At 44.0% G+C, this 27,080-nt stretch overlaps 1 protein-coding gene across 9 annotated transcripts in view; it reads right to left on the reverse strand.

The window, feature by feature from the left end:
* UNC13B (unc-13 homolog B) overlaps positions 1–27,080 on the reverse strand; it is a 295,618-nt gene that overhangs the window by 178,883 nt on the left and 89,655 nt on the right. For all 9 annotated transcript variants that reach the window (XM_072132773.1, XM_072132775.1, XM_072132774.1 and 6 more), the window contains exons 5-8: positions 25,195–25,312; positions 23,558–23,681; positions 15,011–15,084; positions 9,699–9,756 (exon numbers count right to left, since the gene is read on the reverse strand). In XM_072132773.1, the coding sequence (XP_071988874.1) occupies positions 9,699–9,756; positions 15,011–15,084; positions 23,558–23,681; positions 25,195–25,312 (374 nt within the window). The remainder of the gene's footprint in view (positions 1–9,698; positions 9,757–15,010; positions 15,085–23,557; positions 23,682–25,194; positions 25,313–27,080) is intronic.

A 27,080-nucleotide genomic window follows, 5' to 3' on the forward strand; every position in this document is an offset into this window, starting at 1 on the left:
GGACAGTATTATAGTAGTTATATTCTTGTACGTAGGGGGCAGTATTATAGTAGTTATATTCTTGTACATAGGGGACAGTATTATAGTAGTTATATTCTTGTACGTAGGGGGCAGTATTATAGTAGTTATATTCTTGTACATAGGGGGCAGTATTATAGTAGTTATATTCCTGTACATAGGGGGCAGTATTTTAGTAGTTATATTCCTGTACATAGGGGGCAGTATTATAGTAGTTATATTCTTGTGCATAGGGGGCAGTATTATAGTAGTTATATTCCTGTACATAGGGGGCAGTATTATAGTAGTTATATTCTTGTACATAGGGGGCAGTATTATAGTAGTTATATTCTTGTACATAGGGGGCAGTATTATAGTAGTTATATTCTTGTACATAGGGGGCAGTATTATAGTAGTTATATTCCTGTACATAGGGGGCAGTATTATAGTAGTTATATTCCTGTACATAGGAGGCAGTATTATTGTAGTTATATTCTTGTACATAGGGGGCAGTATTATAGTAGTTATATTCTATATTCCTGTACATAGGAGGCAGTATTATTGTAGTTATATTCTTGTACATAGGGGGCAGTATTATAGTAGTTATATTCTTGTACATAGGGGGCAGTATTATAGTAGTTATATTCTATATTCCTGTACATAGGGGGCAGTATTATAGTAGTTATATTCCTGTACATAGGGGGCAGTATTATAGCAGTTATATTCCAGTACATAGGGGGCAGTATTATAGTAGTTATATTCCAGTACATAGGGGGCAGTATTATAGTAGTTATATTCTTGTACATAGGGACAGTATTATAGTAGTTATATTCTTGTACATAGGGACAGTATTATAGTAGTTATATTCTTGTACATAGGGGGCAGTATTATAGTAGTTATATTCTTGTACATAGGGGGCAGTATTATAGTAGTTATATTCTTGTACATAGGGGGCAGTATTATAGTAGTTATATTCTTGTACATAGGGGGCAGTATTATAGTAGTTATATTCTTGTACATAGGGGGCAGTATTATAGTAGTTATATTCTTGTACATAGGGGGCAGTATTATAGTAGTTATATTCTATATTCCTGTACATAGGGAGCAGTATTATAGTAGTTATATTCTTGTACATAGGGGGCAGTATTATAGTAGTTATATTCTTGTACATAGGGAGCAGTATTATAGTAGTTATATTCTTGTACATAGAGGGCAGTATTATAGTAGTTATATTCTTGTACATAGGGGGCAGTATTATAGTAGTTATATTCTATATTCCTGTACATAGGGGGCAGTATCATAGTAGTTATATTCACAAGTTGTTGCCATAATGTTCATATCAGTAAAGTATTAACTTAAAAAACTACTGATTGGTACCTAAGGAAATTTCTTCATGAATCACCATAGAAACTGGGACCCCCGGCACCTGTTACACGATGGCCACAGATATTAGCGCTTCTCTGTTGGTCATCAAACTGGTAGATTTATTACGTATGACAAGGCTATAACCAGAGACGGCCCCGTACCTGGCAGAGCGGCCGCCCCCTTCCTTATTTTTTATGGCTCTGGACTTTGAAGAGAAAATATTGAAAGTAGGAGTTCTCATAAAACAAATGTTGAGACAATTAAGTCAGTTCCTATGGCAACTAATGGCAGTGCAGCAAATGAGCGCACATCCGAGGGAAAGTTATGAAGTTATACAGTAGGGAAATACTGGGGGTTTAGGATCCGCCTACTTAGAACAATCTTTCCTTATTTTAGATTCCACAGGGTAAAAAGTGGTTTTCATCTAGAAACAGCGCCACCCTCTCCTTGGGTTGTATGTGGTACTGCAGCTAAGTGTCACTGAAATAATGACAGATGAGTTGATATCTCACCAATCACCTGCAGGCGTCTTTCATGCAGTTTTAGAATCCTGGAAAATCCCTTTAAAAGGATTTGTTTAAAATGTGGAACTTTTGAATGGAGCTACATTACAGGTACCGGTCAGATCCAAAACACACACCGAAAAATCAAGTATAATCTGTACAATGGGCCTCAGTGACAACCAGCGATTTATAGATCTGCAAATCAGAAAAGGGCGTGGACCCAATTTGCCGAAATCCGGTCAACAAAATGACAGAATTCTATGGAAGACACGGCTGCAGTTTCATTTGGAAAACCTTTGTAATTCCCCATTTGTAAAGTTTTTACAATTACAACTAAGCTCCATTCAATCTATACAGCGGAGCTGCAATACCTGCACACGCCAGGGTCAGGGGTGGAGCTGTTTCTTAAAGGAAGCTGCCGTGTTTTTCAACCTCTGGACAACCCCTTTAACTGTAACCCAATCAGCAACCAAACTTAATTAGATGATACATATGTCACAATTTGTTGGCCCCATTGTTGTTAATGGGAAGTCACATGATTCTAAATGTATCATTCCATGGCCAGGGGCGTGGCGAGGGGCGGGGCCAGGATGAATGTCGGGATGAGGTTCCATCACGTAAATCATAATGTTTAGCACCTTATAGTAGGTGTTGTAGCAATAATGAGAATGGTTTACCATTTTTATGTTTTGGTGCCGCTCTTCCTGTAGCACTGCATTATATTTGTACATCGCTTCTACGTATACATTTACCTTCACTTGATGCATATTGAGGTACGGAGGATCGTCTCAAGTGATGACAACTTTGTGACCGCCAACTCCATATGCGCATGCGCTTGTATTGTCAATGTGTTGCTTTTTGTCCACTTGCGTAGCATAACGCGCATGCGCGCACACACATGCGCCGTCCTTTCTTTGATGTCCAGTAAGTCCCTTTTAACACAAATGTATGCTACGGCCGAGCCAGAGCCCAGACGTAGCATACGATAAGGAGACACGCGTTGTGCTGGCTGCCATTTGTATGTTCACGTACAAGGGGCCCAAGTCTTGGCTCGTCACCATATTGAACACATAAAAAGGGGAGCTCTTTTTTTTTTTTTTAGGAGGCACCCCCATTTGTGGTATATGCCGCCTCCCTCCCGTCACACCCCACACTGGTCTCACAGGTTACCATTCTGCAATATTGTTTATTAGCCGTTCTTTTAGCATTTCTATACATCTTGTGTGTTGTCTTTCTCAGTGTGATTTACACCCTTATCACATGATGAGAGTCGTCTGCGCATGTTGGGGGTCAGGATTTATTGCCAGTTACTGGGTACCTGTGCTTACCCTCAGATGATTTTTGATATTGTGTGTGTTGGAGCCTTGTGAGCGTTTTTCTAATATACTTCGCTAACAAATTCTATTTAGTTTGTAAAGAAACATACAAAGTGCCCCCTAGTTACAATGTTACTTCTCTGTTGCTATGGCAAATCTGTCTACAGGATTGAAGACGCATTTCTCTCTGCTCTCCTGCTTGTTACACAGCTGTAAGTGTTCACCCTTCCCGCTCTCTCCCTGGCTGTAGTATGCTATGAGCAGTATTTTCAAAGATCAAGCTGAAAGCGAAATTGTTAATCCTCACTTCTCAGAGCTGTTTAACCAAACACAGGGATCAGATGTGACCTCATGTAGCCTGTATAGACACATTGGGGCTCATTTACTAAGGGCCCAAATCGCGTTTTTCCGTTGGGTTACCCGAATATTACCGGTTTGCGGCGATTTTCCCTGATTTCCTCTGGGTTTTTGCCGTACGCGATCGGATTGTGGCATATCGGTGCCGGCATGCAAGTGACGGAAATCGGAAGGGGGGGGGGGGGCATGGCTGTCAGAAAATCCACCGGATTCAGAAAAAACGCCATATTTTTTTTTTTTTTAAAGTGTAGCTTACTTGCACCCCGCAATGGATCGTGAACTCCAGCGGACCTCGGCGCAGCAGAGACACCTGGTGGACATCGGGCGCATGACCTTAGCAGTGCATAGTGCATCTCTATGGGAGGAAGGAGCTTGATTTGGGGGAAAATTATTTCAAATGACGGTTACACTTCAATTCTCTGCCACATGGCATGTAAAGACTGTGGCAAAATCCCCAGTTAAATACGGAAAAATTTGGGAACCTCGGCAGAAATTTGTTCCACGGACCCTTAGTAAACATGCCCCAATATGTGTATGTACAAGTTGTTTCTATGGTCTATGTATTTGGCCATGAGTGGGTCCAGAAATGCGTTGGCCAAGCACAATATAGATTTTGTCCATTAATGAAACTGAAATAAGGAAGATTATCTTGAAGCCAGTGAGCTGGACTTCTGTGTGTGGTCACATTCAGATCAGGCCATCAGGTTCTAAAACAAGGTGACAAGGGACCGACCCGCTCCTACGATTCCCCGCGCAGCCCCTGCATATCCACAATGACTAGTGAGACCGCGCCGGATGATTCTGACACAATACGGAGACAATGTCAAGCAGAACGCAGACGCCTCCTATGTGATTGGCTGCCGGATTATGCAAATTCCATTATGAAAGCATATGCAGAAAAGATGTAAATAAATCTACTTTGCATCTGCTCCCTTGTCATACAAGAAAAATTATATGTGTCAAGCGATTATATTCTAATTAACCCCTTCCTTCCATCCACTTCCTGGGCAGGATCGCAACGTGTAATAAATAGCCGCGCACCGGTTCATTTTCTCCATGACAACAGGATGCCGGCCCTGGTAATAATACGGTGCCGCCACCCGGCGGAGCTGCCATCTGCCTCCTCAATTATAAGATCTCTCTCCTAATTACAAAGTGGCGGAGAAGATTGTTCTCTCGTGTTTGACACATAATTTAGCGTTTGGCCTTCTCCCCCCGCCCCCCCCCCCCTCATCCCCGGGGTTCAACACATTTGTGCTTTCATCAGCCGCTTAAGCAGCCGGAGCCGCTGTCACATCACGGAAATCAAAGACGTCTCATAGTCAGGACTTAAACGGAGACTTAGGGAGATGGAAAGCGTTTGCTGAGTCGGCAAAAATACACGAGATGATTGGGTTACGTCTGCGTTCAACTGGAATATCGAGAGTCTGCCGCGTGATTCACCTCGAGACGTGGGAGTAACGGAGACGCGCAGCTCCCGCCCCCTCACCGCTTATATAAAGAAGCCGTCTCCATAACTTGGAGGTCAAGCTAACAGGGGGAAAAAAACTCAAAAACGTTGACCCCCTACATTGTAGTCTCTATGGTGACTGCACCTGGAGACTTGGGGGCTGCAGGTTGTTCACTTTCTTGGTTACCGTTTCAGTTTTGAAATTTTAAGGGAACCCGTCAGCAAAAAAACAACCCAGTGGGGCAGATTTACTTACCCGGTCCGTTCGCGATCCAGCGGCGCGTTCTCTGCGGTGGATTGGGGTCCGGCCGGGATTCACTAAGGTAGTTCCTCCGCCGTCCACCAGGTGGCGCTGCTGCACTGAAAACCATCGTTCCGCACTGGAATTCACCGGGCCGGACCAAGTGAAGGTAAGCGCGTCCCAAGCGACACTTTTTTTTGTTTTAAATGCGGCGGTTTTTCCGAATCCGTCGGGTTTTCGCTCGGCCACGCCCCCCGATTTCCGTCGCGTGCATGCCAGCGCCGTTGCGCCAAAATCCGATCGCGTGCGCCAAAATCCTGGGGCAATACAGGGAAAATCGGTGCAATCGGAAATATTCGGGTGACACGTCGGGAAAACGCGAATCGGGCCCTTAGTAAATGACCCCCAGTATGTTGTGAAGCAGATTAACACCGTCCAGGTCTCGCTTCTTTCATGGCTTATGGTGGTGGCTTCACCTGGAAAATCTACTTTTAAAAGAGATGTAAATCTCTTGTATAAAGTCACAGAGGCGGAGAGTTTAGTACTGAAGTCAAGCTCTCTCCTTTTCAGTATGTTCTCTTTGCTGTAATTGAGGAACATCAGTAACTTTCTCTCCACAAGTCTTCTGCATGATATCAATCACAGAGGAGAAGATGCCCTGAGGCAGGGGAGAGCTTGACTTCAGTGCTTTCAAAGAAACCTACCACTTAGGGTAGCTGGTGCCGGAGCATATTTTCATTAGTAAAATCAACCCCCTATCGCCGATTTCTAAGTTATATTAAAATTTGTCTCGGTGCACCGCAATAGGGCACGGCGCACCATAAGCGTGTCCGCGCGTGTGGCGGATTCGTAAGTGCCGGAGAGCCGGTGACGTCACCGAGCGCTCCGGCACACTCGCGCCTGCGCAACTTAGCATGGCCTGTTTCCCCGTGCGAAGTTTCACAGGCGCAAGTGTGCCGGAGCGCTCGGTGACGTCACCGGCTCTCCAGATGAGCGATGATTCTCCATCTTTTAAAAAGATCCACCTATGACATTGGTTTAAAGGAAATCTAACATCAGAATCCAAGAATAAACCAGGGACATTACTCCTAGATCCAGACACCGGGACTGTGGGATCTTCTTATATTCGTTATTCAAGGCCTCCTTCCTTCCAAAATCAACTTTTATAATTATACTTATAATGTGGGGGTGTTACCAGAGCCCCTCTGTGCTGCAGCTTCATAGGCTGGTACACTGTCTCCGCCTTACCCCCTCTCTCTGCCTGATGTTATCTCAAGAGTGTCGGCGGTAGGTGAGGGGGAGACAGTGTAACAGCCTGTGAAGAAACAGCAGGGAGGGGCTCTAGTAGAGGCATTCAGGCTCATTAGCATAACTTTAAAAGTTGATGACCAGAGTCATGGTGCCTGGATCTATGAATAAGATTGGTTTATGATATCCTGATGCATGAAACAAGAAATGGGTGAGGGGCCTAGATTTATAGGCTATGCCAGGGACATGGCCGCCATCTTCACCTAGGACTAGTTATTCCAATGGGAAGGAGGTTGGTGTAATATATCAAAGACCACCATCGTCTCAGAAATCAATTACCAAAAATCAGATTCAGAACATCTCTCGTGGTTCATAAGGATTGGACCCAGCACCTTCAGTTCTGTGTTCAGCACCAGGGACAACACGTCACGTAGCTGTGCGTCACAGGGAACTTTCCCTGTTAATGTTGCAACTTTCCTTGTTGAGAATTTTCAACCACGAGAGAATGGAAATTGTGGAAATTAATTCCGGTCTTTGATATGTTACGCAAACTCCTTCCCATGGGAAAACCTTGATCCAATATGGCGGCGTTCATGCAATGGTCATGTTCCGGACATATCCCCATTACTTGCTGCGACCCGTTTCTGAAATCTAAGGGGTTCCTGGGACATTAGTACCGTAAGGTGCACTGGATTATAAGGCGCACCATCAATAAATGCCTGCTAAAATGTCTAGATTCATATATAAAGTGCACTGGATTATAAGGCGCACCATCAATAAATGCCTGCTAAAACGTCTAGATTCATATATAAGGCGCACCAGATTATCAGGTGCACCGGATGAATGGCCAGCAGGTGGCAGACCTGTGCACACTTCAAGAACGCTGTTGTCTGTAAGTACGGTTCATATATAAGGCGCACTGGACTATAAGGCGCACCTATGACTTCCGATTTTTTTCTGTGCCTTATATTCCGAAAAATACGGTAGCTGTCCCCCTGTAACTCGGCGGCCTCCTCTTTGCTTCAGCTGCCCCCATTTTTTTCCCAGTTTGGTTTCCTCTTTGTATCTAGTCTAATCCTGCTGACGCTTCAGTAACAATGAGAGGGTTAATCCTGCGTTTTTTTCCCCCTCCAGCCCGGTTCCCATCTTCAGACGTCTTTCCTGACACAGAAGAGATTTCTGCTCCTTTTTAAGGGCTTATTAAATTATGCGGAATGAAAGGAGTGAGCGGAGCCGAGGCGCCGACATCTTCCCCCGGAGCCGGACGCTTATTAATTGCCAAAATAAATGTAATTGAAAAAACGTCTTCAAAAAAGTAGAAATGTTATTCAGCCGCAGACAAAACCTACACTGCGGAGCGCGGCGGCGTGGAATGCGGCCACGTCTCTGATCCGTCGCCTGTTTATGACCGTGGCGGCCGGGGGATTATCCGCAGGGGGAAGGGAAGTTTACGTTTCTTCCGCTGTGAATGTTTACGATTTATTTGGATTTGGCGAACGGAAAGCCCAGACCCCAGCGCTGCTCCTTATATTAGGGGACAATTTATTGCAATAGAAATTAACCCCTTCTCTTCGTATTTGTTATCCACCTTATCATTGGGAATCTACTTCCGGTCGTTCCTTAAGATTAAGACGTTCCGTATTCCCGCACCCTGGAGCTTCCGCGTGCCGTTTCAGCCAACTCTATGACGCCTTTTCTAACATAAATTTCTTCTTTATGCAAATTATTTGCCGAGGGGCTCCTGGGGGCGTGGAGTAGCCCCAGAGAGCTACAAGGGTGAAGGGGACTCCCCGCCCCCAGCCGCGCCTACAAATCCGCCTACAGCTCAGGCTCCTCCTCTTTGGGTGAGCAGAAGAAGGGGAGTTCTGGGCCTCCTGATCCTACAGCTGGGGAGTTCTGCACAGTCACAGACAGACAAATTAGAGCCACTGCGCATGCGCAGGACTCCCCAGCTGTAGGTGCATCACCGGCAGCAGATCAGGAGCTAGAGCTTTTTTTGCTGTCACTATACATATATTAGGGGTTGTATTTTTTTATCGGGGCAAAACATAGTTTAATAGCACAATTTTTGGTTTCATAAATTCTACTGTTGAACATTTATTAACCCTTTGTGTTCAGTATATTTACAAGAAGACAAAAAAAAAAAAAAAAGAGGCAAATCTATCATTCTATACTTAATTTTTTCCTCTGGGCCAATACGCACGTGGCTATGCCAAAAATAGAAGTTTTTTTTATGTGTTTTATTTTAAATACCTTGTATAATGAAATCTTTGAGTGGGGGAGGGGGGGGGGGGGGAGAAACATTTCCATCATTGCTTCACAGGCGCCATAACTTTTGGAAATGTTTTCATTAATGTATCTGCGTGAGGGCTTATTTTTGCTGTAGATTTTTGTTTGCTCACATTTGGGGGTTCATCAAGGTTTTTTTTTTTTGATTGTGCTTAATTTTTGTTTAATGATGGGCCTCATTCTTTATTTTCTTAAATGTTTTTTTGTTGTGCGGGATAAATACTATTATAGGTCTTTTAAGCTTGGGTTGTACAGGTTCGATAGCTACTACAAATTGTGTGCGATTTTAAGTTTTTATTTATTAAAGTGCTCAGTGATTTTTGTGTTTTTTTTATATTTTTATACATTTTTAAAACCTTTTTTTTTTTCAATTTATTTTGTTACATTTTTTTAAATTACTTTGCCCCACAAGGGAGAGTGTAGAAACTTCAGAGAGTGTCCATGACATGAGCGTACACACTGCACCCCGGGTATCATACAGACATAATAGAGGATTGGAGTCTATGGCCGAGCGCTCAGTATCAGGAGCGAACCACGTACAGGCAGTCCCCGGGTTACATACAAGATAGCGTCCGGAGGTTTGTTCTTAAGTTGAATATGTATGTAAGTCGAAACTGTATATTTTATCATTGAAGTTCTAGACAATTTTTTTTCTTTTGTCCCAGTGACAATCGGAGTTTCAAAAATTTTGCTGTAATTGGACCAAGGATTATCCATAAATCTTCATTACAGACACTTTACAGCTGATCATTGCAGCCTGGGGCTATAGTAACATCCAGAGAGGTCACCAGAGGTCACAGTGGGCAGAGGGGTCCGTCTGTAACTATGGGTTGTCTGTAAGTCGAGTGTCCTTAAGTAGGGGACCGCCTGTACTTGGAAGATGACGCAGGGGCTACAGAATCCAGGAAACAATACAAACATTACAAACTTACAGCACTGAGAGACGGCCGTGGGCAGCGGTTTGTTCTGCACATCTTCAGCGTAAGAAAACTGGAAGGAAGAAGGAGAGAAGTGTAACAGGTGACATTATAGATGGAGCGTATAGAAACCTCGTGGCTCATCCTGCAACGCAGAGTCAGGAGACATGGGGTGCAGAGATCAGGGGCGCAGAGGTGCAGGGGGGCGTCTTACCCCCACAGACATAATTCACAGAGGATCCAAGGATTTTATTAAAAGGGAATCTGCCAATTGTTCTGCCCATCAAAGCTACAGGTCGTGGTAGGTAGCGTCCTGGGGAGAGTAGCTTCAAGTGCATTGGGGTGTGTGTCCTGACACTGCTGTGCTCTGTGCACTCTGCAGCCAGTGCTATGTATTGTCTGTTATCCCCAATCCTTTACATATAGGAAGGCCCCACATTGCTGGACAACCCCTGCCAGAGCTCTAGGACCCACCAGGCGGATACAGGAACCTCCTCCCTATGAATCTATGGGAGAGGGCCGGGATCTCGGGGAGCAGAGCTGCACATGTGTGCGGGGACGTCCCCTGTAATTGTATCGTATACAGGAGATACACAACGCGCGCCCAGCGAGAGGCCACTTACCATTATCTGCTGCTACATGTGGGAGGATAATTACCGGGGAGGCGGAAAGACAAATTCTGATTTACTTGGAAAATTTTAGGTTTTGATCTCTCGAAAGTCACAATAAAAAGGAAACCTGTCGGCTAACAAAACCCGACACACACAGAAATATGTCAACGTGAGATGTAGGATAGCGGTGACTGGAGATATATCATACAGGAGGACCAGAACTCAGACCAGCACCAGCATAGTGAGTGCAGCTCTGGAGTATAATACAGGATGTAACTCAGGATCAGTACAGGATAAGTAATGTCATGTATGTACACAGTGACTGCACCAGCAGCAGAATAGTGAGTGCAGCTCTGGGGGATAATACAGGATGTAACTCAGGATCAGTACAGGATAAGTAATGTCATGTATGTACACAGTGACTGCACCAGCAGCAGAATAGTGAGTGCAGCTCTGGGGGATAATACAGGATGTAACTCAGGATCAGTACAGGATAAGTAATGTCATGTATGTACACAGTGACTGCACCAGCAGCAGAATAGTGAGTGCAGCTCTGGAGTATAATACAGGATGTAACTCAGGATCAGTACAGGATAAGTAATGTCATGTATGTACACAGTGACTGCACCAGCAGCAGAATAGTGAGTGCAGCTCTGGGGTATAATACAGGATGTAACTCAGGATCAGTACAGGATAAGTAATGTCATGTATGTGCACAGTGACTGCACCAGCAGCAGAATAGTGAGTGCAGCTCTGGGGTATAATGCAGGATGTAACTCAGGATCAGTACAGGATAAGTAATGTCATGTATGTACACAGTGACTGCACCAGCAGCAGAATAGTGAGTGCAGCTCTGGGGTATAATACAGGATGTAACTCAGTATCAGTACATGATAAGTAATGTCATGTATGTACACATTGACTACACCAGCAGCAGAATAGTGGGTGCAGCTCTGGGGTATAATACAGGATGTAACTCAGGATCAGTACAGGATAAGTAATGTCATGTATGTACACAGTGACTGCACCAGCAGCAGAATAGTGAGTGCAGCTCTGGGGTATAATACAGGATGTAACTCAGGATCAGTACAGGATAAGTAATGTCATGTATGTACACAGTGACTGCACCAGCAGCAGAATAGTGAGCACAGCTCTGGAGTATAATACAGGATGTAACTCAGGATCAGCACAGGATAAGTAATGTCATGTATGTACACAGTGACTGCACCAGCAGCAGAATAGTGAGTGCAGCTCTGGGGTATAATACAGGATGTAACTCAGGATCAGTACAGGATAAGTAATGTCATGTATGTACACAGTGACTGCACCAGCAGCAGAATAGTGAGTGCAGCTCTGGGGTATAATACTGGATGTAACTCAGGATCAGTACAGGATAAGTAATGTCATGTATGTACACAGTGACTGCACCAGCAGCAGAATAGTGAGTGCAGCTCTGGGGTATAATACTGGATGTAACTCAGGATCAGTACAGGATAAGTAATGTCATGTATGTACACAGTGACTGCACCAGCAGCAGAATAGCGAGTGCAGCTCTGGGGTATAATACAGGATGTAACTCAGGATCAGTACAGGATAAGTAATGTCATGTATGTACAGTGACTGCACCTGCAGCAGAATAGCGAGTGCAGCTCTGGAGTATAATACAGGATGTAACTCAGGATCAGTACAGGATAAGTAATGTCATGTATGTACACAGTGACTGCACCAGCAGCAGAATAGTGAGTGCAGCTCTGGAGTATAATACAGGATGTAACTCAGGATCAGTACAGGATAAGTAATGTCATGTATGTACACAGTGACTGCACCAGCAGCAGAATAGTGAGTGCAGCTCTGGAGTATAATACAGGATGTAACTCAGGATCAGTACAGGATAAGTAATGTCATGTATGTACACAGTGACTGCACCAGCAGCAGAATAGTGAGTGCAGCTCTGGGGTATAATACAGGATGTAACTCAGGATCAGTACAGGATAAGTAATGTCATGTATGTACACAGTGACTGCACCAGCAGCAGAATAGTGAGTGCAGCTCTGGGGTATAACAAAGGATGTAACTCATGATCAGTACAGGATAAGTAATGTCATGTATGTACACAGTGACTGCACCAGCAGCAGAATAGTGAGTGCAGCTCTGGGGTATAATACAGGATGTAACTCAGGATCAGTACAGGATAAGTAATGTCATGTATGTACACAGTGACTGCACCAGCAGCAGAATAGTGAGCACAGCTCTGGAGTATAATACAGGATGTAACTCAGGATCAGCACAGGATAAGTAATGTCATGTATGTACACAGTGACTGCACCAGCAGCAGAATAGTGAGCACAGCTCTGGAGTATAACACAGGATGTAACTCAGGATCAGTACAGGATAAGTAATGTCATGTATGTACACAGTCACTGCACCAGCAGCAGAATAGTGAGTGCAGCTCTGGGGTATAATACTGGATGTAACTCAGGATCAGTACAGGATAAGTAATGTCATGTATGTACACAGTGACTCCACCAGCAGCAGAATAGTGAGCGCAGCTCTGGAGTACAATACAGGATGTAACTCAGGATCAGTACAGGATAAGTAATGTCATGTATGTACACAGTGACTGCACCAGCAGCAGAATAGTGAGCACAGCTCTGGAGTATAACACAGGATGTAACTCAGGATCAGTACAGGATAAGTAATGTCATGTATGTACACAGTGACTGCACCAGCAGCAGAATAGTGAGTGCAGCTCTGGGGTATAATACTGGATGTAACTCAGGATCAGTACCGGATAAGTAATGTCATGTATGTACACAGTGACTGCACCAGCAGAATAGTGAGTGCAGCTCTGGAGTACAATACAGGATGTAACTCAGGATCATTACAGGATAAGTAATGTCATGTATGTACACAGTGACTGCACCAGCAGCAGATAGTGAGTGCAGCTCTGGGGTATAATACAGGATGTAACTCAGGATCAGTACAGGATAAGTAATGTCATGTATGTACACAGTGACTGCTGCTCTGGAGTATAATACAGGATGTAACTCAGGATCAGTACAGGATAAGTAATGTCATGTATGTACACAGTGACTGCAGCTCTGGAGTATAATACAGGATGTAACTCAGGATCAGTACAGGATAAGTAATGTCATGTATGTACACAGTGACTGCACCAGCAGCAGAATAGTGAGTGCAGCTCTGGGGTATAATACAGGATGTAACTCAGGATCAGTACAGGATAAGTAATGTCATGTATGTACACAGTGACTGCACCAGCAGCAGAATAGTGAGTGCAGCTCTGGGGTATAATACAGGATGTAACTCAGGATCAGTACAGGATAAGTAATGTCACGTATGTACACAGTGACTGCACCAGCAGCAGAATAGTGAGTGCAGCTCTGCGGTATAATACAGGATGTAACTCAGGATCAGTACAGGATAAGTAATGTCATGTATGTACACAGTGACTGCACCAGCAGCAGAATAGTGAGTGCAGCTCTGGGGTATAATACAGGATGTAACTCAGGATCAGTACAGGATAAGTGATGTCATGTATGTACACAGTGACTGCACCAGCAGCAGAATAGTGAGTGCAGCTCTGGAGTATAATACAGGATGTAACTCAGGATCAGTACAGGATAAGTAATGTCATGTATGTACACAGTGACTGCACCAGCAACAGAATAGTGAGTGCAGCTCTGGGGTATAATACAGGATGTAACTCAGGATCAGCACAGGATAAGTAATGTCATGTATGTACACAGTGACTGCACCAGCAGCAGAATAGTGAGTGCAGCTCTGGGGTATAATACAGGATGTAACTCAGGATCAGTACAGGATAAGTAATGTCATGTATGTACACAGTGACTGCACCAGCAGCAGAATAGTGAGTGCAGCTCTGGGGTATAATACAGGATGTAACTCAGGATCAGTACAGGATAAGTAATGTCATGTATGTACACAGTGACTGCACCAGCAGCAGAATAGTGAGTGCAGCTCTGGAGTATAATACAGGATGTAACTCAGGATCAGTACAGGATAAGTAATGTCATGTATGTACACAGTGACTGCACCAGCAGCAGAATAGTGAGTGCATCTCTGGAGTATAATACAGGATGTAACTCAGGATCAGTACAGGATAAGTAATGTCATGTATGTACAGTGACTGCACCAGCAGCAGAATAGCGAGTGCAGCTCTGGGGTATAATACAGGATGTAACTCAGGATCAGTACAGGATAAGTAATGTCATGTATGTACAGTGACTGCACCAGCAGCAGAATAGCGAGTGCAGCTCTGGAGTATAATACAGGATGTAACTCAGGATCAGTACAGGATAAGTAATGTCATGTATGTACACAGTGACTGCACCAGCAGCAGAATAGTGAGTGCAGCTCTGGAGTATAATACAGGATGTAACTCAGGATCAGTACAGGATAAGTAATGTCATGTATGTACACAGTCACTGCACCAGCAGCAGAATAGTGAGTGCAGCTCTGGAGTATAATACAGGATGTAACTCAGGATCAGTACAGGATAAGTAATGTCATGTATGTACACAGTGACTGCACCAGCAGCAGAATAGTGAGTGCAGCTCTGGAGAATAAGCAGACATCCCTGTAGGCTGGGGCCAGGTACATTGGGATATTAATAAGAGCGATGCTCTGCAGGCTTTGAGGACTGGCAGACATGTTCAGGACCGATGCTGCACCCACCTCTCCGGCCTCTCCCATGGTGTTGATCTGCTCCAGCTTCTTGGTCCAATATTTCGCCTCTTCCTCTGGGATATCTAAAAGAACATAGAACATTAGTCACAGGAATAACTGGAGAAACCCGGACAAGGGAAAACCCTTCAGAACCGGAGGGTAAGAGGCGCTGTCCATTACTGGTGCCGGGATAGTAGACGGGTCACTGGCTGGAAGAAGACGTCATGCACATGATTGGTCAGAACCACACACGGACACTAACCACACACACACAACTCCAGGGGAACCTACCTGCTTCTCGGCAGGGGCTATGCCGGAGGCCGTACCCCTTGCCTGGGGAAGTGCACCCATTACGGTGATCAGTGGGGTCCCAGTGATGGTGATGGAGGTAAAATCTCTAACCAATGATGGGGGGGGGGGGGGGGGGGGAGGGACATTTCGAAACTTTAAAGAGCAACTTTTTGCTCACATTTAGTGATTTAGGGATTTATCGAACTTCAAACCAGACTTCAGGATTGAAAAGAAAAGTTATAACACTCAATTTCTCTAAACTTTTTAGCATTTTGCTGTCAACCAGTTCAAAGAGGGTTGGTCACTTTCCGTTAAATCTTTTCTATGAGACATGTCCCTACCCGTGTAAGGGGGGAGGGAGCAGGATGAGGCATAATCTCCTGCTGCAGCTTCTCCTATTCAGCAGAGTTCAGAGATGTCAGAAAGCAGCATGGGAAGTCTGACTCTTCCTAGTGAGCTGGCTTATAAGGCTCCATTCACTAACAAGACTCGGCTCTTCTGGCTCCTGACTGGCTCCCTATGTAAAATAGGGAGCTGCAGTCTAGCCAGATTGTATCAGGTTAAAAGGGGGCGTGGTGAGCCACTTAGGGGCGGGGTTAAGTGAGCCCCCGGCGGTGGTTCACATAGAAGAGCCGGCTTTTAGAGCACATCACTTCTACACACAGCCCAGAAGTAAGTAGCAGGACTGCTGAATCACTTGATGAACATTCAGGGATTATTACTAAGGTATTAAAGGCACATGGCCGACCCCTTTAAAAATGGATGTGAGGCGCAGATGAGGAAATTCCACACGGGGTCAAATGAACTCCCAGGATTGTCCAATTCCCAGCATTACACAGCAATGGAGTAATCACATCACACAAAATCAACCGGCACCAACAACATACCCCTACACAGAGGGTACACATACAGGCTACAGAGCGCCACCTGCAGGGAGAAAAAAGAAACATGGAGCAAGCAGCACGATAAAGGGGAGGGAGGTTACAGAGACAACAAGAAAGAATCAGAGAAATTACTGTGACTATCAGCGAAAGGTTCACTATAAAGAGCTCAAATGTATTCACAGCCCTGAGGGCTCTAATCTAATCCCAATCTGCCTCCCCAGGAGACCATTACAGCTACAGGGGGTCCAAACATTAAATGGTTCAAAGAATTACAGCCCAATGCCTCATCACCTTAATATACTATTACATTGTCCCAGAGCACACTGCACAGCACACATAAGTGTTACTAATATAGTTGCTTCTACAATACTGCCCCCTATGTACAGGAATATAACTACTATAATACTGCCCCCTATGTACAGGAATATAACTACTATAATACTGCCCCCTATGTACAGGAATATAACTACTATAATACTGCTCCTCTATGTACAGGAATATAACTACTATAATACTGCCCCCTATATACAGGAATATAAGTACTATAATACTGCCCCCTATGTACAAGAATATAACTACTATAATACTGCCCCCTATGTACAAGAATATAACTACTATAATACTGCCCCCTATGTACAGGAATATAACTGCTATAATACTGCCCCCTATGTACAGGAATATAACTACTATAATACTGCCCCCTATGTACAAGAATATAACTACTATAATACTGCCCCCTATGTACAAGAATATAACTACTATAATACTGCCCCCTATGTACAAGAATATAACTACTATAATACTGCCCCCTATGTACAGGAATATAACTACTATAATACTACCCCTATGTACAAGAATATAACTACTATAATACTGCCCCCTATGTACAGGAATATAACTACTATAATACTGCCCCCTATGTACAGGAATATAACTACTATAATACTACCCCTATGTACAAGAATATAACTACTATAATACTGCACCCTATGTACAGGAATATAACTACTATAATACTACCCCTATGTACAAGAATATAACTACTATAATACTGCCCCCTATGTACAGGGATATAACTACTATAATACTGCCCCCTATGTACAAGAATATAACTACTATAATACTGCACCCTATGTACAGGAATATAACTGCTATAATACTGCCCCCTATGTACAAGAATATAACTACTATAATACTGCCGCCTATGTACAGGGATATAGCTACTATAATACTGCCCCCTATGTACAAGAATATAACTACTATAATACTGCCCCATATGTACAAGAATATAACTACTATAATACTGCCCCCTATGTACAGGAATATAACTACTATAATACTGCCCCCTATGTACAGGAATATAACTACTATAATACTGCCCCCTATGTACAAGAATATAACTACTATAATACTTCCCTCTATGTACAGGAATATAACTACTATAATACTACCCCTATGTACAGGAATATAACTACTATAATACTGCCCCCTATATACAAGAATAGAACTACTATAATACTGCCCCTATGTACAAGAATATAATTACTATAATACTGCCCCCTATGTACAGGAATATAACTACTATAATACTGCCCATATGTACAGGAATATAACTACTATAATACTGCTCCCTATGTACAGGAATATAACTACTATAATACTGCCCATATGTACAGGAATATAACTACTATAATACTGCCCCCTATGTACAAGAATATAACTACTATAATACTGCCCCCTATGTACAGGAATATAACTACTATAATACTGCCCCCTATGTACAAGAATATACCTACTATAATACTGCCCCCTATGTACAAGAATATAACTACTATAATACTGCCCCCTATGTACAGGAATATAACTACTATAATACTGCCCCCTATGTACAAGAATATACCTACTATAATACTGCCCCCTATGTACAAGAATATAACTACTATAATACTGCCCCCTATGTACAAGAATATAACTACTATAATACTGCCCCCTATGTACAGGAATATAACTACTATAATACTGCTCCCTATGTACAAGAATATAACTACTATAATACTGCTCCCTATGTACAGGAATATAACTACTATAATACTGCCCCCTATGTACAAGAATATAACTACTATAATACTGCTCCCTATGTACAGGAATATAACTACTATAATACTGCCCCCTATGTACAGGAATATAACTACTATAATACTGCCCCATATGTACAAGAATATAACTACTATAATACTGCCCCCTATGTACAGGAATATAACTACTATAATACTGCCCCCTATGTACAGGAATATAACTACTATAATACTGCCCCATATGTACAAGAATATAACTACTATAATACTGCCCCCTATGTACAGGAATATAACTACTATAATACTGCCCCCTATGTACAGGAATATAACTACTATAATACTGCCCCTATGTACAGGAATATACCTACTATAATACTACCCCTATGTACAGGAATATAACTACTATAATACTGTCCCCTATGTACAGGAATATAACTACTATAATACTGCCCCTATGTACAGGAATATAACTACTATAATACTGCCCCCTATGTACAGGAATATAACTACTATAATACTGCCCCCTATGTACAGGAATATAACTACTATAATACTACCCCTATGTACAAGAATATAACTACTATAATACTGCCCCTATGTACAGGAATATAACTACTATAATACTGCCCCCTATGTACAGGAATATAACTACTATAATACTGCCCCCTATGTACAGGAATATAACTACTATAATACTACCCCTATGTACAAGAATATAATTACTATAATACTGCCCCCTATGTACAAGAATATAACTACTATAATACTGCCCATATGTACAGGAATATAACTACTATAATACTGCCCCCTATGTACAGGAATATAACTACTATAATACTGCCCCCCTATGTACAGGAATATAACTACTATAATACTGCCCCCCTATGTACAAGAATATAACTACTATAATACTGCCCATATGTACAGGAATATAACTACTATAATACTGCTCCCTATGTACAGGAATATAACTACTATAATACTGCCCATATGTACAGGAATATAACTACTATAATACTGCCCCCTATGTACAAGAATATAACTACTATAATACTGCCCCCTATGTACAGGAATATAACTACTATAATACTGCCCCCTATGTACAGGAATATAACTACTATAATACTGCCCCCTATGTACAGGAATATAACTACTATAATACTGCCCCCTATGTACAAGAATATAACTACTATAATACTGCCCCCTATGTACAGGAATATAACTACTATAATACTGCCCCCTATGTACAGGAATATAACTACTATAATACTGCCCCCTGTGTATAAGACTATAATTACTATAATACTTCCCCCTATGTACAGGAATATAACTACTATAATACTGCCCCCTATGTACAAGAATATAACTACTATAATACTGCCCCCTATGTACAGGAATATAACTACTATAATACTGCCCCCTATGTACAAGAATATAACTACTATAATACTGCCGCCTATGTACAGGGATATAGCTACTATAATACTGCCTCCTATGTACAGGAATATAACTACTTTAATACTGCCCCCTATGTACAAGAATATAACTACTATAATACTGCCCCCTATGTACAGGAATATAACTACTATAATACTGCCCCCTATGTACAAGAATATAACTACTATAATACTGCCCCCTATGTACAGGAATATAACTGCTATAATACTGCCCCCTATGTACAGGAATATAACTACTATAATACTGCCCCCTATGTACAGGAATATAACTACTATAATACTGCCCCCTATGTACAGGAATATAACTACTATAATACTGCCCCCTATGTACAGGAATATAACTACTATAATACTGCCCCCTATGTACAGGAATATAACTACTATAATACTGCCCCCTATGTACAGGAATATAACTACTATAATACTGCACCCTGTGTACAAGAATATAACTACTATAATACTGCCCCCTATGTACAGGAATATAACTACTATAATACTGCTCCCTATGTACAAGAATATAACTACTATAATACTGCTCCCTATGTACAGGAATATAACTACTATAATACTGCCCCCTATGTACAAGAATATACCTACTATAATACTGCCCCCTATGTACAAGAATATAACTACTATAATACTGCCCCCTATGTACAAGAATATAACTACTATAATACTGCCCCCTATGTACAGGAATATAACTACTATAATACTGCTCCCTATGTACAAGAATATAACTACTATAATACTGCTCCCTATGTACAGGAATATAACTACTATAATACTGCCCCCTATGTACAGGAATATAACTACTATAATACTGTCCCCTATGTACAGGAATATAACTACTATAATACTGCCCCCTATGTACAAGAATATAACTACTATAATACTGCCCCCTATGTACAAGGATATAACTACTATAATACTGCCCCCTATGTACAGGAATATAACTACTATAATACTGTCCCGTACGTACAGGAATATAACTACTATAATACTGCCCCTATGTACAAGAATATAACTACTATAATACTGCCCCCTATGTACAAGAATATAACTACTATAATACTGCTCCCTATGTACAAGAATATAACTACTATAATACTGCCTCCTATGTACAGGAATATAACTACTATAATACTGCCCCCTATGTACAGGGATATAACTACTATAATACTGCCCCCTATGTACAAGAATATAACTACTATAATACTGCCCCTATGTACAAGAATATAACTACTATAATACTGCCCCCTGTGTACAGGAATATAACTACTATAATACTGCACCTATGTACAGGAATATAACTACTATAATACTGCCCCCTATGTACAGGAATATAACTACTATCATACTGCCCCCTATGTACAAGAATATAACTACTATAATACTGCCCCCTATGTACAGGAATATAACTACTATAATACTGCCCCCTATGTACAGGAATATAACTACTATAATACTGCCCCCTATGCACAAGAATATAACTACTATAATACTGCCCCCTATGTACAGGAATATAACTACTATAATACTGCCTCCTATGTACAGGAATATAACTACTATAATACTGCCCCCTATGTACAGGAATATAACTACTATAATACTGCCCCCTATGTACAAGAATATAACTACTATAATACTGCCCCCTATGTACAGGAATATAACTACTATAATACTGCCCCTATGTACAGGAATATAACTACTATAATACTGCACCCTGTGTACAAGAATATAACTACTATAATACTGCCCCCTATGTACAGGAATATAACTACTATAATACTGCCCCCTATGTACAGGAATATAACTACTATAATACTGCACCCTGTGTACAAGAATATAACTACTATAATACTGTCCCCTATGTACAGGAATATAACTACTATAATACTGCCCCCTATGTACAGGAATATAACTACTATAATACTGCCCCCTATGTACAGGAATATATCTACTATAATACTGCCCCCTATGTACAGGAATATAACTACTATAATACTGCCCCCTATGTACATGAATATAACTACTATAATACTGCACCCTGTGTACAAGAATATAACTACTATAATACTGTCCCCTATGTACAGGAATATAACTACTATAATACTGCCCCCTATGTACAGGAATATAACTACTATAATACTGCCCCCTATGTACAGGAATATAACTACTATAATACTGCCCCCTATGTACATGAATATAACTACTATAATACTGCCTCCTATGTACAGGAATATAACTACTATAATACTGCCCCCTATGTACAGGAATATAACTACGTATATGCAGTATATAATGACTCTGTAGCAGTGTGGACTACTCTTGGGATACTATTACTGGGATGCGGGATGTGATTAACACGGTGAGGTGACACATGACTTGTAGATGACATTGTGCACTGATTCTCGGTTACACTACTCTGAGCACTTGTTTTCGGCTCCTGCTCCTCGCTCTGTGCCCCCCGTATGACATCACATCGGGGCAGATTATACTACTGTTCTCTAAGGTTCTTAAAAGGAGCTTCCTATGATTTTGTATAAAGAGAGGAGCCGTCACCAGTCACAGTCCCCAGGATTAGCACAGAGACTGATCGTGAGTGTGAGACGCATATGTGGACTATGACCCCATGGGATGAGTAGAGGGGTATTCGGGGTGTAATTAGTGGGGGTCCAATCTCTGGATCTGCAGAAAGCTTTATGTGCTTTGTCCCGTTCACCAAGTTCCTCCAGTGCAGACCTGACCTCACATCTCTCCAGGGAACACATCAATGACTGGATGCAATTCCATGCATGACCAGGAGGGGCGCAAGTCATGATTCTCCCCATCTCCAAACCAGAGCCCCCTAAAGAGTTCATCTCCATCCGTAAAGATTGTAAATCTCAGTTTAACTGGACAATATTATGTACTCCAGTCACCTCCAGAGCTGCATCCAGAGCCTCGTAGCTCACACATAACATTTCCCGTTACTTCCTAAATCTCCAACTACAATAATTTCTCTACATATACTCCATACAGAGACCAAACCCTCAGCACAGGGATTAAAGGGAACCCGTCACCACATTTTTCACAAATCCAGCTAGTGGCAGGTTCCCAAAGAGTCCTAAAATAAATGCCTCACTTCTTTTAGCAAAAAATGGTTTCCCTTACATCACCATAAAATAAACTTTGTTATCTTACCTGGTATACAGCCTGATCCTCAGCAAGATAGGGGGGGCGTGACCTGCTTGGCAGAGTCCAATAGCTCCTCCTCATGGCTCCTTCATGTCATGTGACCAGGGTTATGTCACGTAAGGTCCTCTATCCAGTAAGATTTGTAAAGTCTACCCCATGTATGTATCTGATCACATGAAAGCACATCAGCCTCTACAGATGTCTATTCCTCCCCATCCTCAGTGGAGGCTGCTGTGATTTCCTGTGATCAGATACATACATGGGGTAGATTTTTGCAAACGTTAGTATATAAAGGACCTTACATGACATAACCCTGGCCACGTGGCATTACGTTCTGAATGGTGAGACGGAGACATGCTGGACTCGACTGAGCACACACCCTCTGATGTCATGTATGATAAAGTTGATTTTATGGGGATGTAAGGGAAACACGTTTTAGCTAATAGAAGGCTGTCGTTTAGTTAATAGGACTCTATGGAAACCGGTCAATAACCGAATTCATCAGAAAATGTGGTGACAGGTTCCTTTAAAAGCTGTGATTGCAGCTTTGGATGTGACCAGAGCAAAATAACTAAATTCAAGTTATGAGCAAAATGAGATCATGACTTTTTGGGGCCTCCTCTAAGTTTGTATCTACATGGATTGCAACGCGCATCGTCCCCCATTACCTACCGAAAGGCAGCTCGAACCTGGTGTCCAGTAAGATCTTATGTAGAGTCGGGTTCCTGGTGCCACAGATCTCATCATCTTTCATCAGAACCTCAGCCTCTAGTGCGGCCCACTCCCCCGGACCCTCCTGTGGGAAACATTCACAAGTCACACAACATAGAGATGGAGGGATCAAGAGCCGCAGATCCACCCGGAGCGCGCAGACCTACCCCGGAGCGCGCAGACCTACCGCGGAGCGCGCAGACCTACCCCGGAGCGCGCAGACCTACCGCGGAGCGCGCAGACCTACCCCGGAGGGCGCAGACCTACCCCGGAGGGCGCAGACCTACCCCGGAGGGCGCAGACCTACCCCGGAGCGCGCAGACCTACCCCGGAGCGCGCAGACCTACCCCGGAGCGCGCAGACCTACCCCGGAGCGCGCAGACATACCCCGGAGCGCGCAGACCTACCCCGGAGCGCGCAGATCTACCCCGGAGGGCGCAGACATACCCCGGAGCACGCAGACATACCCCGGAGCACGCAGACATACCCCGGAGCACGCAGATATACCCCGGAGCACGCAGATATACCCCGGAGCACGCAGATATACCCCGGAGCACGCAGATATACCCCGGAGCACGCAGATATACCCCGGAGCACGCAGATATACCCCGGAGCACGCAGATATACCCCGGAGCACGCAGATATACCCCGGAGCACGCAGATATACCCCGGAGCACGCAGATATACCCCGGAGGCGCAGACTTGGGAGCCCGTTCCCCTCCGCGAGCTTGTGATTTTCACATTTTTTTGGGAAATAACAGATATCAATTAAACAGTTTGTTTACATTACAAAGTATCAGTTTCTGTATCAGATCGGTTCAAAGTGAACGGATTCCACGTTTTCCATTAGTGGCAGTTAGTTTCTGTTTTTCCCATTATTTTTAATCTTCTGCTTTGGCCTCTAGAGGTCGCGTTGAAACTCTGGAATTTAAAATCCGAGCTCAGGATAAAAAAAAGTAAAAAGAGGACGGGAGGGCGTCTCCCGTTATCCTTCTGTTACCTCAGAAAAACAAAAATAGCGCAGCAATTTGCATCCAACTATTCACTAAAATATCAGCAGATATAAAAACGGACACCAATACGAGTCCACTGATACCAATACGGAACAGACGGATCCGTTAGTCATCCATCGCTACAGTTATCCTGTACTGCGCTGCGGAATATGATGGCGCTATATGAATAGACCTTTATTATCATTTTATTCTTTTATTTTAAAAAAAACGGAAACTGAAGCCCGAGTGCACATGTGAAAAGGCCCCAAAAAGATCATTATAAATATAATTTGTGTTTCCATGTCCAAGACCTCTGCTTGCTGTCAATGACTGGGAACACTGTTTCTGCTGGTTATTATGGTCCATGTGCTTTAACCAGGTTTTTATTACTTAGGTTATTGATAAGTCACACACAGTATAGTTCTTCCATATGAGATTGATCGGGGTCAACACGTAACCCCCTCGGGCATCTTTAGTCAGAAGTCAATGTATGGAAGATATAACAGGAAGTAGACGGCTCCATTCATGGGGACAAGTGTCAGGTCCTTCCGACCTCTAATAAAGATTGTTGTAGCCAGGAAAACCCCTTTAAGACCGAGTCCTCACCTCGTCCGACTGTCGTATTGTCTGCAGTGGGATCCACAGGGTCCCCACCATGGTGTCCCAGATGAGGCCTTTATTCCACATTTCTACAATAAGCCCCAGGTCCAGCCGACTGATCTCACTGCAAGATAAGAAGGATTTACATGTGACAGCGTATAAATATAATATATAGATCTATCTGTATATATCAGCAGTGTCCTATGATAATGCTGGGCTGTACTAGGACTACAATCCCAGGATAAGTCCATGTGTCTCTACTGCCCCCTTGTGCCTGCAGAAGGAACTGCCACAGCAAAGAAGTCATTCAACAAGTTCTCCCCATGCACAAGAAAAGCACAACTATGGCGGCTGTTATGTGTCAGGGAGGAGGGGTTAGTGGTCCATAATAAATTACCGCACAATATTCATACATCTTTCAGTGCCCGCAGCTCCTGTGTAAATAACTGGTACAAATAGCCGGGCGATTCTAGAGCATGAACCCCTGCCGAGACCAGGGCTGGGGATTGGGTAAGCCAAAGCTCCAACTAAAAGCTGCAGTGTGCGGTGCAGGGAGGAGAGGAGAAGCTGCAGGGAGGAGAGGAGAAGCTGCAGTGTGCGGTGCAGGGAGGAGGAGAGGAGAAGCTGCAGTGTGCGGTGCAGGGAGGAGGAGAGGAGAAGCTGCAGTGTGCGGTGCAGGGAGGAGAGGAGAAGCTGCAGTGTGCGGTGCAGGGGGGAGAGGAGAAGCTGCAGTGTGCGGTGCAGGGAGGAGGAGAGGAGAAGCTGCAGTGTGCGGTGCAGGGAGGAGGAGAGGAGAAGCTGCAGTGTGCGGTGCAGGGAGGAGAGGAGAAGCTGCAGTGTGCGGGGCAGGGAGGAGGAGAGGAGAAGCTGCAGTGTGCGGCGCAGGGAGGAGGAGAGGAGAAGCTGCAGTGTGCGGCGCAGGGAGGAGGAGAGGAGAAGCTGCAGTGTGCGGCGCAGGGAGGAGGAGAGGAGAAGCTGCAGTGTGCGGCGCAGGGAGGAGGAGAGGAGAAGCTGCAGTGTGCGGCGCAGGGAGGAGGAGAGGAGAAGCTGCAGTGTGCGGTGCAGGGAGGAGGAGAGGAGAAGCTGCAGTGTGCGGTGCAGGGAGGAGAGGAGAAGCTGCAGTGTGCGGTGCAGGGAGGAGAGGAGAAGCTGCAGTGTGCGGTGCAGAGAGGAGGAGAGGAGAAGCTGCAGTGTGCGGTGCAGGGAGGAGAGGAGAGGCTGCAGGGAGGAGAGGAGAAGCTGCAGCGTGCGGTGCAGAGAGGAGAGAAGAAGCTGCAGTGTGCGGTGCAGGGAGGAGGAGAGGAGAAGCTGCAGTGTGCGGTGCAGGGAGGAGGAGAGGAGAAGCTGCAGCGTGGGGTGCAGGGAGGAGGAGAGGAGAAGCTGCAGCGTGGGGTGCAGGGAGGAGGAGAGGAGAAGCTGCAGCGTGGGGTGCAGGGACGAGGAGAGGAGAAGCTGCAGTGTGCGGTGCAGGGAGGAGAGGAGAAGCTGCAGTGTGCGGCGCAGGGAGGAGGAGAGGAGAAGCTGCAGTGTGCGGCGCAGGGAGGAGGAGAGGAGAAGCTGCAGCGTGCGGTGCAGAGAGGAGGAGAGGAGAAACTGCAGTGTGCGGTGCAGGGAGGAGGAGAGGAGAAGCTGCAGTGTGCGGTGCAGGGAGGAGAGGCTGCAGGGAGGAGAGGAGAAGCTGCAGTGTGCGGGTGCAGGGAGGAGGAGAGGAGAAGCTGCAGTGTGCGGTGCAGGGAGGAGGAGAGGAGAAGCTGCAGCGTGCGGTGCAGAGAGGAGAGGAGAAGCTGCAGTGTGCGGTGCAGGGAGGAGAGGAGAAGCTGCAGTGTGCGGCGCAGGGAGGAGGAGAGGAGAAGCTGCAGTGTGCGGTGCAGGGAGGAAGAGAGGAGAAGCTG

Source organism: Engystomops pustulosus, chromosome 1 (genome assembly GCF_040894005.1).
Source record: "Engystomops pustulosus chromosome 1, aEngPut4.maternal, whole genome shotgun sequence".
Taxonomy (NCBI): Eukaryota; Metazoa; Chordata; class Amphibia; order Anura; family Leptodactylidae; genus Engystomops; species Engystomops pustulosus.